Source organism: Jaculus jaculus, chromosome 9 (assembly GCF_020740685.1).
Source record: "Jaculus jaculus isolate mJacJac1 chromosome 9, mJacJac1.mat.Y.cur, whole genome shotgun sequence".
In the NCBI taxonomy this organism is placed as follows: Eukaryota; Metazoa; Chordata; class Mammalia; order Rodentia; family Dipodidae; genus Jaculus; species Jaculus jaculus.
Genome location: NC_059110.1, coordinates 99,928,135 through 99,941,116, shown reverse-complemented (window position 1 = coordinate 99,941,116; position 12,982 = coordinate 99,928,135). Strand labels below are relative to the sequence as shown.

At 49.8% G+C, this 12,982-nt stretch overlaps 1 protein-coding gene across 3 annotated transcripts in view; it reads left to right on the top strand.

The window, feature by feature from the left end:
* Msi2 (musashi RNA binding protein 2) overlaps positions 1-12,982 on the top strand; it is a 417,788-nt gene that overhangs the window by 345,766 nt on the left and 59,040 nt on the right. For all 3 annotated transcript variants that reach the window (XM_045158238.1, XM_045158237.1, XM_045158236.1), the window contains exon 9: positions 10,519-10,633. In XM_045158238.1, the coding sequence (XP_045014173.1) occupies positions 10,519-10,633 (115 nt within the window). The remainder of the gene's footprint in view (positions 1-10,518; positions 10,634-12,982) is intronic.

The window sequence follows — 12,982 nt, the reverse complement described above, 5'->3', positions numbered from 1 at the left end:
TTTCTAGTGAACCCACTTCCAAGGGCAAAATTTGATGTGATGTCAGGCCTTTCAAGCTCAGTGAACATTCAGGGCTGAGGAGCAAGGGACCACAGAGAAAAGAGAGCCCTGAGTTGGCCTCCGAGGCATAAGATCACAGTGCTGGGCTAATCCACCCTTCTCCCTGAGCCTCCTCCAGGCTGCAGTGAGTACCTCGCCCCTGACAGAATGCCCAGTGACAAGACTTGTACCCCTCCCTCCAGCTCTCCTCCTTGTCCCTGAAGACTGAAAGCTTTGCTGGGATCCAGCCCAAGAAGTGGAGGTGGTGGGTGGGTGGAATTCACTGGGCTTCTGGGCTCACGGTCCTATTTGTAGCATCATTCTCACTCGTAAGCTAATTTTAGCCATCCATTCTGCTTCTGTTGCCATTTATAAAATGAGAATGTCAAATGCAATATTAAACAAGCAGGATGAAGGCAAAAAAGGAAATGGCAGAGAGGCATTTAATAAATGAATCCCATGTTTACGTGGAAGAGGGAGAGATCCTGCGCCCCACGCATCACACACGCACGTGTGCACACGTCTGTTTGTGTACAGGCTAGGCTAATGAGAGCAGAGTGATTTGTGTGTTGGGGGAGGCCCAGGGTGGAGAGGCGGAGGTCTGTGGGAAATGGGTGCTGCTCTTTAGGCTGAAGTAATTTGCCCTGCGGGGAGGTGGCTCTCCCAGTCAGCAGAGTTCTGGCCCATTTGTCCTTCGTCTGTCCTCTTGTTGGGTCAGGGTGGGGAGGCGGGAGAAGGGCAGGGTGTCCGATCCTCTGGGATTTTCTGCACGCCCTATGCTGGCACGCCCCCTTCCCCTGCCCACAAGGGTGTGGGTTCTTCAGAGAGGAGTTTGGAGGCCATTGGAAGAGGCCCTCCTTTTTTCCTCTCAACTTTTGCCCCAGGTTTTTCCTATGACCTCTTCTTACAGCTGTTCCACCCAACCCCCCAGGGAGCTTCTGCTACATGGTGCCCATGATGCCCGCCCTGGGCTGGAGTAGGCAGGCACCCACTCTGGCTTGGGCAGGATTTGGACACCTGCCGGGGGCTGAGCTTCCCTTTCACTTTGAAATGCCCTTGCAGGTGCCCGCAAAGAAAGAACAGCTGGTGCTGCCACCGTCAGCTTTTTCCTCAGATAGCGCAGCCTGCCAGCTCCCTTAGCATTCCTTGCTGATGAATGCAGGGAGCCGGGGACTGCCTTCCTGGCTGGCATGAGGAGGTGGGTAGGAACGGGGCTGGGCAGCGCTGGAGACAGGCAGCTCCTTTCCCTCAGTCTGTCTGGGATAGAAGTGAGCGCCCATGAACTGACTTTACCCTCTTAAGAAGGTGCTCGTCTAGGTGCCAATGGAGCATCGCAGGTGCCACTGAAAGAACCCACTTCAGGGCAAGCACCACTGGCTTAAGAGAGCCTGGAGTGTGCGCTGTCAGACTCTGCATGGCACAGGCCGCCTGAGTGCAGAGGAGTTGGTCGGGTGCTCTCTGCCCCCAGAGCCAGCGGGTGGAGCAGAGTTAGAGCACAGAGCCCTAGCACAAGCTGAGACGGCTGCTGTGTGATCCGGGATAGCCAGCCTGCCCGGGACCAGCCTCAGGAGCCGTGTGCAATTCTTGGGGTGCATGTTCTAGGCAGCACTAGGGCCCAGCTCCCTCTCTCCACCCGCTGTCCACACTCAGCATCCCACTGTCCCGCTCTGCCCGCCCTCGCCTGGCCCCGCCTGGTAAATGCTCAGTGCTTAATAGTGTTGGTTTATGGCCTACTTCACTTCGCCACCACTGGCTTTAATAAAACACCGAGCAGAAGAAACAGTGGATGAAATTAATTCTTTAAGTGGTGAGGAAATTAATTCTGGAAGCTAGAGTCAGGGAATGACTTTATGGGAGAAATAGCATCCTGTTGGGCCCCCAGAGAGTTGCAGAGAGGTTGGGAAGGCAGAACCCAGAGGAGGGAGTGTGGGTGTGAAGTTGAGAGTGGCACAATTGGATCCTGCCTATGTTCCGTGGCCAGAGGCAGGTTCCTCCTCAAAGCCTCAGTTTCCCTGGCACGGAGGGGCCAGGTAGGCTGCTCCACGGCAGAAGTGATACTTCATTGCAGCAAAGCGATTGAAGGCAGAAGATGCCGTTTGATGCTGTGCTGGAAATCCATTGTGTGTGTGTAGTTACATGCTGTATGGGAATACATGTTACATCTGCATGCCCACACACATGCCTGCACGCCCACGCAGGATCGTTTACATGGGAAATGATCTATGCACACTTCCTCCTCCTCCCCAGAGTAACCTGCTGAGTCTGCTCTGTTGCTCCCATAGGACCTTGCTACTCTCCCCCATATGGGCCGTGGATGACGAACATGGGTCCTGAGGGTAGAGGGGCCTGCTGGCCACTTTCACTGCCTCTGATGGCATGCCCCTTATAGCTTGTACATTAGTTCTTCCCCTTTCTGTCACCCTGTTGGGTCCCTTGCCCACGAGGACCACTTTGCAGCTGAACTAGATAAGACACTATGAACAGACCATTCTTCCAGCCGCTACATCTCCTCCGAGTCTTGGTCTTGAACTACGAGAGTCCCACCCCAAGGATCTTGCTTTCCAGAAAGGCTTATGATGGTCACAGATGGTAGAAAGGCAGTGGCCAGGAGGAAGGAAGGTCTCTGCGTTGGGTGGCGAGGGCTGGGGCAGGAGTGTGTTGGAGGCCGACTCCTTTCAGGCTTGTTGAGATGTCTGTGTGACTGTTAGGCTCCAGGAAACACCCTGAACCTTCACTCAGTTGCCTCCTTCCCCTTTCCCTTTTGTCTCCCTGGCCTCTCTTGGCCTGATGCCAGAGAGAGTGGTGGCCTGGGCATCAGATGATCAGAGTTTACCTGGAATTCTCTAGACCTGGAGTTCCCAAGCAGGAGCTGCTGCTTGATCAAGAAAGCAAGCTGATCCTGGGGTAGGGCCCAGTCGAGCCTCTTGGGTGTATCAGGAACTACCATGCAAACACAGGCACATACTACAGTGGACACTGCAGGACCATGTCCCCACCTACCCCCACCCCCATTTCTCTCTTACCTTCCCCCTCCTACCAGCCAGACTGTCATGGTTGTGTCTGTGCACTGGGGGATTTTATCCTCTGCAATGGGCCCCTTGCTTCCTAGAGAAGCATACCATTTCTAACATGACCTGTTTGCACACACTGGTCTTTTCAGGCCAGACAGAGCCCCCTTATTCCAGGTGACACATCAAGGGTACAGGTACTGCACTCGGGTTTCCCTCTGGCTTTAGGGCTGCGTGGGTTTGCGGGCACAAAAGGAACAAAAGCCTTTTCACTCCTCAGACTTGGCTTCCTCAGACTGCCCTCTCCCTGCAGTGAGCTGACCTCAGCAGGGGCCTCAGGTTACTTGAGCAGGAGCATCCACTGGCCACAGGGAAAACCTTCCCCATAGAAGCTTCCTTCCCCTAAGCATGCTCCCTAGTGGGCTGTGACTATAGGCAGACCTGGGTTTAACCCCAGCCCTTTCACACTCATCTGCATTACAGCCAAATGACGCGAGAGCTCAGATTCCTGTTCTCGAACTTGAACGTATAGCAGGGCACAATGACACATGCCTGCGGGGTCCTGAAGCCAGGAAACCATGGGTTCTAGGGCAATCTGAACTATATAGGCAACACAGCAAGACACACACACACGCGCACGCGCAAGTGGATATATCGCTGTAGAAGGGCATCATTGGACCCGTTGACAGAAGAGAAATATGGACGGCAAAGTGTCATTTATATTGAGATTGATAACTGCTGTGGTTACATAAGAAATTGTCCTTGTGTTTGGAAACTCTCACACAAGGAGATTTTGGGTCTTCTTTCATAATGCTGAGGGAAAAACCCAGAGCTATGAATGTTCAAGTGTCTGCTGAGCTACGGCCCACCAATCCACAGCCATGATGTCCAAGTGTTCACTGAGCTACAGCCCTCCAATCCAGAGCCATGATGTCCAAGTGTCCACTGAGCCACAGCCCTCCAATCCAGAGCCATGATGTCCAAGTGTCCACTGAGCTACAGCCCTCTAATCCAGAGCCATGATGTTCACGTGTTCACTGAGCCACAGCCCTCCAGTCCAGAGCCATGATGTTCACGTGTTCACTGAGCCACAGCCCTCCAGTCCAGAGCCATGATGTTCACGTGTTCACTGAGCTACAGCCCTCCAGTCCAGAGCCATGATGTTCACGTGTTCACTGAGCCACAGCCCTCCAGTCCAGAGCCATGATGTTCAAGTGTTCACTGAGCTACAGCCCTCCAGTCCAGAGCCATGATGTCCAAGTGTTCACTGAGCCACAGCCCTCCAATCCAGAGCCATGATGTCCAAGTGTTCACTGAGCCACAGCCCTCCAATCCAGAGCCATGATGTTCACGTGTTCACTGAACTACAGCCCAGCAGCCCCCTTTTTTGTTTTTGTTTTTCAAGGTAGGGTCTCACTCTAGCTCAAGCTGACCTGGAACTCACTCTGTAGTCTCAGGGTGGTCTCGAACTCACAGTGCTCCACCTATGTCAGCCTCCCAAGAGCTGGGATTAAAGGGTGCACCACCATCCTGGGCCCCAGCAGCCCTTGGTGTACAGCTTCGTCTCAGATGCAGACACAGACCCCTCTACAGCTAGGGGAGTGTGGTAAGATCAGGCACAACTGACAAGTGACGAGATCCTGGCAATGGGCAGTCTGGGTAAGGAGCACATTGGTGTTTCGGCTATCTTTGTAACTTTTCAGTGAGTTTGAAATTGCTTCTAAGCAACAAGCCTTGAATCCCAATGGGGCAGGATCCCCCACACTGTCAAGCTCCATGCACAAGACATGGCAACCCTACAAGCTCACTTCCAGCTTTTTTTTTTTTTTTTTTTCCTGGTTTTTTTGAGGTCAGGTCTCACTCTAGCTCAGGCTGACCTGCAATTCACTATGTATTCTCAGGGTGGCCTCAAACTTGTGATCCTCCTATCTCTGCCTCCCAAGTGCTGGGATTAAAGGCGTGCACCACCATGCCCGGCACACCCCGCTTTTAACATGTCCTGTACAGGAGCATCCTGCAGCCTTGATTGTCCCGAACAGGTTTCTCAAGGGGCTCCCATTAGATCCTCGTTCTAAAACCATAACAGCGAGGGAAACAGGAAGCTATGCGCTTTCTCCCAAGGCCAGCTTGTCCAGGCTGTATATTGAGAGAACAACATTTAAAGAAATCCCATCTCTGCAGGGTCGGTGCGGGGCTGTTTTGTGGTCTGGCTGGCTCTGAGGCTTGGAAGTTGAGGCCTAGTTGTCCTGGTGCCAGCACTTGGTCACAAGAGGCTTCTGAGGCCTCAGTCAGGTACAGAGCCACGAGGCACGTGCTCCTCCTTTCCATGCCCTCCAAGGAGATGCTGTGAGAAGCAGCTGATGCGGAGACTTGGAGCTAAGCTAGGAGACGCTCGTCCTTTTGCATCTGGCCTCCAAGTCCATCCCAGGAGGGTGTTTTCCTCCATGTGGGGTGATGGGCACCCTCACCATACATGAGGCTCTTGCAGGGTAATGTGGAAGCACCTACAGAGGCCTGCCAGGGGACCCTCTCCATTCTGTCGCTATGGCCTTGGGGAGCCACACAGACCTCTGGGGCTGTCGTGGGAAGGAGCTGTGCACTCTGTCTTCTGCCCCATGGTGGCAGCGGCCCACAGTGCCCACTGCCCAGTTTGGGAGCCAGCCAAACCCCAGGATGCTAGGAACAACTCCACTCGCTTTGTTGTTCCCCACCCTTCAGCGATCTCATGTATTGGCTTTTTCCAAAACCGACCCCTGGATCTCAGCCTCCTGGCCCTGGTATGTGTACTGCTGTGTGTCCGTCCTCCCATGTTGCAGCTGGAGTGCCCAGGGGAGCCAGTAAAAAGTGGTGGAACTAGCATGATGTGAGGACCAGGGCTGTTGGGAGCAGCCTTCCAGCTTCAGCCCGGATCACTTGGAATACTCATGTTTGGGACATGGCACCGTGCTGTGAGAAGGCCAGATGTCCCGGAGATGCTGTGTGTGTGTCAGCGTCGTCAGTCCTGGACTGCCAGCCTAGTCAGAGTGTTCCCCAGCCCCTGTCTCACCATGGTTCCTCAAGAGACGGAGCTGGCCGCCAGGAGTCGTTGCGCACAGCCACTGTGTCTGGATGTCATGATTGCACTGCAGGGTCACGTGATGTCTGGAACACGGAATACGCGCTGGGTTTGGTTCTGGTTCTCATGTCAGACTCTCTAGCTTGCACAAGACCCAGAGGAGGCTAGCCAGGGAGGGTGACCCAGATGGGGTCCTGGCTGTAGAGACTGAAAAGTGACAGGCTTAGAAGTGGCAAGGGGCTGTTTCTTTGTGAGCACTTGCATACATCCTGGGCAAACAAGACCGTGGGAGCCCTTCTGTCTCAAATGGGCTGAGAGCGCTCAGGGCCAGCCGCTCACCTTGATCACTGTCGGGCCCACAGCCAGGCTCCGGCGTGGAGTTCCGCCCCATGGCTGCATCAGCCTGACCTGACTCTCTAGGAGGCTGGGCAAGCAGCCCTCCGGTCTTGAGAAACTTTCACTGCACACCAGGCTAGGCTCCCTGCTGTGTCCACTGCCTCTTCCTGTCCCTCAAATACCCAGGACAGTCTGGGGTTCCCCAGACAGTGGGCAGGCCATGGCTCCTAACCTCGGGGAGCACTCTTGGTGACCTGGCAGGCAGTTGACAGAACTCCTATGGTTGGTGCTGCCAAAATGCCACCAGCACAGACAGAGCTGAATTAAACAGAGCTGCCAGCCCTGCTCAGGGTGAGGAAGAGTAGGTGGGTTTGTTTAAAACACTCCCATTACAGTCAGTTAACCTTTATGTTCCCTAAATGAAAATTGTATAAACCTGAAATTTTCGTTGATCAGGTTGCCTAGGAACAGGCAGCAGGTTTCCATAAGACAATGCAGTAGATTGCCACCGATAGGGCTATTAGGAAGTGAGCTGGTTAGCGGCATTATTCCCCGTCCTGGTGTAGCGTTAGGTAATTATCTGTCTGCCAGCCCGGGGCACGCCTATCCTTCCAGGGTAGGAGCAGGCCTATCCATGTGAGGCTTCTCTGCCTTCTGCTCCAGGAATGGCATGAGGAGGGGCTGGGGGCCAGGTGCCAAACCTGGACAGAGAAATCTAAAAGACCGAAATCTGAGTGAGCATATTTTGAATACCTTCTCCGCACACACACTTGTAACAGTAGCCTGCATTGGGGGCAAAACTGTTAGATTGTTTTATGAAAATATGCTACTAGTGCCTAGCAGAAAACTTGGAAAAATAAACAGCAGTAACAAAATACACAGTGGAATTTTTTTTATTTTATTTATTTATTAGAGAGAGAGAATGGGCACGCCAGGGCCTCCAGCCACTGCAAACGAACTCCGGACACATGCACCCCTTGTTCATCTGGCTTACATGGGACCTGGGGAATCAAACCAGGGTCCTTAGGCTCTGCAGGCAAATGCCTTAACCGCTAAGCCATCCTTCCCACAATGGAATTTTTCTTAAAGCTAGTCAAAGTCAACTTAGGGAGGTCTTTTTAGGATTTTTTTTTTTTCTTTTTGGTTTATTAGAGGTATGGTCACACTATAGCCCAGGCTGACCTGGAATTCAGTCTCAGGGTGACCTTGAACTCAGCAATCCTCCTACCTCTGCCTCCCATGTGCTGGGATTAAAGGTGTGTGCCACCACACCTGGATTTTTTTTTTTCTTTTTTAATGCAATATGCACCTCAGTTTGTTTTCAACAAGGTCATTGTCATTTGCATTTTCCTTGCAGTTAGGGTGCCCAGAGTTCTGGTTTGCCGGGGCTAAGGAGGTTCCCAGTGCCCATGCCTGCCATGGTCAGGTATCTGTCACGTGTAGTTTTCAGTGGGGCAGGACCAGACTCCACTCCTTCAGTTCCATGTTCTTAGACTGGAGAGTGTTTCTGGTGAATAGCCTTATCCACATGCCCTTTAGTAGAAATTCCTACGAGCAGGATTATTAGTTAACTATGAGGTGTTTTTCTACCCATTGTGGCTTGGCTGTCTAGTGCCCCCCACCTCCCGCAGGCTCGTGTGTTTGAACACTTGGTCTATAATTGATGGCACTGTGTCGGAAGGGTGTGGAACCTTTAGGCAGTAGAGCCACACTGGAGAAAGTGGTTCACCACGGGTGGGCTTTGAGGTTTTATAACCCAGCCCGTCTTCCTGTCTGCTCTCTCATTCCTGACTGCAGATCCCTCATGCCTGTGTCCACACCTTCTGTGCCAAACTGTAAGTCAGACAAGCTTTTCTTCCCTTAATTTGCTTCTTGTCAGTTTTGGGTCACAGCAATGAAAAAAGTGACCAATACACCGTCCTTCGCCCCCATACTCATGAACCTTCACACCAAACAAGGCTGTCCTCCACTGCCCATGTGATAGCCAAAAACATATCTTAAGGGGCTGGAGAAATGGTTTAGTGGTTAAAGTGCTTGCTGGCAAAGCCAAAGTACCCAGGTTCAATTCCCCAGTACCCACATAAAGCCAGATGCACATGTGTCTGGAGTTCATTTGCAGTGGCTAGAGGCCCTGGTGTGCCCATTCTCTCTATCTGCCTCTTTCTGTCTCTCTCTAATAAATAAATAAAATATTAAAAATACATTTTAGTTAGGGACATGTATCTTTATTACCCACTTGTGAATTGCCTGTGTATGTTTCTTACCTAATTCTCTTTCACCATGCTCATTGCTTTTAATCTGAAAAGGTTTTTAATAGGCATATCAGTCATAAATACTGAACCATTTCATACATATGCACTGGCAGTTGCCATACTCAGAGGAGCAAGAGCCAAGCCTGCTTCTTGGTTTCTTTGATGGGAGCTACGGTTTTAGGTAGTCTCTTGATCAATTGTAGTTCTTAAACTTATTTTGTATGTTTTAAATTATTTTTATTTTTACTTGAGAGAGAGAGAAAGGCAGATAAAGAAAGAAAGAGAATGGGTATGCCAGGGCCTCCAGCCACTGCAAATGAACTCTAGATACATGTGCCACCTTGTATATCTGGCTTACGTGGGTGCTGGGGAATTGAACCTGGGTTCTTTGCCTTTATAGGCAAGTACCTTAAGCACTAAGCCATCTCTCCAGCCCCCCTCCTTTTTTTTGAAACAGCATCTTGCTATATAGCCCAGGCTGGCTTCAAACTTGTAATCCTCCTGCTTCAGCCTCGAGTGCTTAGGTTAGAGGCATGCTCCACCATGCCTGGCCTTACTACAATATTTTTAATTAAAGCCTGTGGGATGAGAATGTCTCAAATGGGTCCTGCATGTAGGTTCCCTTTCAAGCAGTATGTGCTGCATGCGGTTTAGCTTGTCCTGGCTGTCTGAGGCCCGCTGTGGGCAGCAGTCATCTTCTGTGACATAGTGATGCCCTTGGCATTGCTGTTAAGTTAAGAGAAGCATTGGCTATAGTGCCATGAGTGCCCAGCCTATTCCTTAAACAAGACACCTCCTTCTTTCTCCCCATCACCATCAGACTACCATGCTGTTTCTGCTGGCTGCTCCAAAGAGCCCTTCCTTACTCTGCAACAGCCCATCTTCATCAGCAGTAGCCTTGATGACTAGCCCACAACACTTGTTAAGTGTATCTGTAAACTCGAAGCCAAATAGGTGCCGGGCAAGCCGAGACGCTCCGGTGAGACAGCATAGACACTCAGTGGCCCAGCAGACTCTGTCCCTGGCTTTGTATTTTGTGGGGGTAAGGCAGTACAGTCAGTGGCCCCTGGACACACAAGTGCCAGAGGATGTTAGGACATTTTAGAAGCAGAAGGTCAGTGGAAAGGAACGATTAACAACCACTGGAAGATGCAAGTGCTAAGTGAGGAACCAGGAACCCAAGAGCAGAGTGACCTCCTTCACAGTGTGGTGATGTTGGCTCTCGTGGACACGGTGGCATTGCTGACCTAGGAATTGTAAAGTCTAGATTCTTCCAGGCCTGTACCCACTAGGGATGGAGTTCAAGAGTTACAACCTGTGAGCCTCCAATACTCAGTTTTCTTGTCTGGGAGATGGGGCTGAGATTGAGTGGTCTGGCTGTTCCATAAAGAGCTAGAACCCGATGGCTTGATGGCCGGCAGGACCCTCTAAACAATCTCTGTGGAAGCCAAATAATCACGAGAGATGATTATAATTGCCACCGCCGCCGTTGTCCATGGGCACATCCCTCAGCCGTCACCGCCCCGCCCCAGCCATCAAGCTTTCGGAGCAAGTGTCCGTTGGAGCTCCAGCCCAGCGTGTGCGTCTCACGTCCTCGCTGTCCTTCCAGAGCCTAATTTGATCCGTGTGGGTTTTTCCAAAGCAGGATTTGCACAAGTGGTGTGTTTTCTTAAATATTTATTTTTGCAGGCCATTTACTCGGCACGGCTATTTTTACAGTGAGTAAGGAGCAAGGCTAAAAATAACAGCGCGTAACCAGATCAGTTCTGCGTTTGACATTTACGTGGAATTCATTTGCATCTCATTTGTTCGCCTTTCTGTTTAACAGGTAGAATGTAAGAAAGCTCAGCCGAAAGAAGTCATGTTCCCACCCGGGACAAGAGGCCGGGCCCGGGGGCTGCCGTACACCATGGATGCTTTCATGCTCGGCATGGGAATGCTGGGTGAGTCTGGACGAGTGTGGAGGGTCACAAGGGCCTGGGAGGGCTGGGGCCCCTACCCGGCCTCCTACCAGTTGGTCAAATGGAGCCTCAGTTTCCTTATCTGGGCCTCAGTTTACCTGTCTAAGCCTCAGGTTTCCTCATCTTTGAGAGTGATCATCGTTAGTTGAACGTATCATGTGTGTGTCTTGTCCCCTGCCTAGCTACTAGGGAGCTTGACACTAGTTTCTTTCCACGCCCTTCTACCAAGGGAAAGTAAAGTAAATCACTCTACCTCAGCCTCCTTGGCCCAGTGGGACTAAGACCTCAGGACTTAGCTTGTGTGGGCTCAAGTTACGTTTCTCTAAAACTTGGAAGAGGAGCCAAAGTGGCAAGGGTGGGCGCTAATCCTGTCTATTTAAATGATTAACATTTTTCTCTTGGGATATCAGAATTTGCATTTAAATGGATGTTTTAAATAGCCTGTTTTACTCTTTATTTGGGAAAAAAAATGATGAAAGACAAAGTGTGTTTGTTCTGACTAAAAATGATCTCTCCTGGCTTTTAGAGAAATTGAGTTGCATATTATGCCCCTTTCCTTAAAGGTATCTCTGTCCGCCCTGCGTAGATAATTGAAAATCTCACTGCTTAAATGGCATGAAAGATGGAGAAAGCGGAGGAGATCCGTAATGGTGTGGGTCGCAACAATAATTAGAAATTTCAAGGCGAGAGAACCGTATTTTAGTGCAAGTTATTGTGTGTCGGGAAAATACTAATTAAATGGGATAAATGGTCGTTAATGGTAAAATTCCATTCAGGCACATGAGCTGTCTAGTTTTAATGGGTTTTCATTTGGCCTGGCTGAGAGTCCCTCTTCTATATTGTTTGATAAGCCCTTTATGTGTTTTCAGATTTGCTGCTGTTGAAACCATTCCTGGCTTAGTTTTAAATGTATAAACCTCCTCGTAGCCTTACAAAGAATTGCATCTACTTGTCTGAGATGATAACAAGGGCAGGTAAAGCTATTTTGAAGAACTTTAAAAGTGGAGAGAAATGCCATTGAGACTATTTTTTTTAAATGGCCAATATGTTAATTCTTCTCAAATTAATTTTTTAGGTTTAACAGAGTTTCCAAGAAAATCCTATTAAAGTTCTTGAACACTTAGTCATATGATTCTAAAATTTATCTGGAAAAAGAAATATGAGAATAAATAAGAAAAGTCTTTAAAAGGAGAAATGAAAATAGGCATGGTGGCTTAAACCTTTAATCCCAGCACTTAGGAGGCTGAGGTAAGATCACTGTGAGTTCAAGACCGGCCTGGGCGAGAATGAGACTCTTGCCTCAAAGCATAGAGACAGAGACAGAGGAGAGAAAAGAAAGCATTAGTTTGACATAATACCAGAACACAATATAAAGCTACAGTAGTTAAAACAGTATGATAGATAAGACAGTCCCCAGCATTTGACAGCCTGACTTTTTACTTTATAGTGATGAGAAAGCACTATGGAGTCAACAAAAGCTGTGCTTTTGAATTTTGAAATTTGGTCTTTTCCTGGGCTAGCAATTTGTGATCACATTCAGCAAGAATTATATTATAGTTATTCTATGCTTCTAACTTGGCTCCTGCTTTGTTTGTTTATGCAGATACATGTATGTGTGTGCATGCATATGTTTGCTTATATTTTTATTTTTTTAGACAGGATCTCATTGTCTAGCCCAGGCTGACCAAGAACTTAACATTCCCCCTGCCTCAATCACCCAAGGGCTGGAATGACAGGTGTGTGCCACAACCCCTAGCTTAACAAGTAAATAATTTTAAGTTTGCGTGTATTTGAAGTTGTGTGTCAGAAAGAGCTCCAAATGGATTGATCATTTGAACTGTTGACATCAAATTTTAAAGAAAACAAATTACGTCACCTGTTGGCTTTTGGTGTCTTGGATTTTAGATGAGTACAAAGGCTCTACAGCCTACATGAGATTCAGATCGACAGGATACCCTCCCCCATTCTTGTGTCTGACTTGGGGAGTCTTCCAATGCAGGAAACTTGTACTGGTCCTTGCATCTGGGAGAAGTAAAGGTTGAATGAAGCTGGCCAAAGTGACAAAGAGCAAAGGCATGGCCATGTTCAGGGGCCTCTACTCTAAACACCAAGACCCGTGTCCCCAAACTGAAGGTTCCCAGGACTTTCATCATGGGAGCCACAGCAGGGAGAAAGGCAGGAGGCTGTCACAAGCAAATTGCCCTTGTATCCCTACTGTGTGCCTAACCCTGCACTATCATTGCAACACACTGCTTAGCAAGACAGCATGTCCCTGTCCTCACAGAGCAGTTCTAACGGGAGACCCACGTGACCACTTACTGTCAGGTTGTC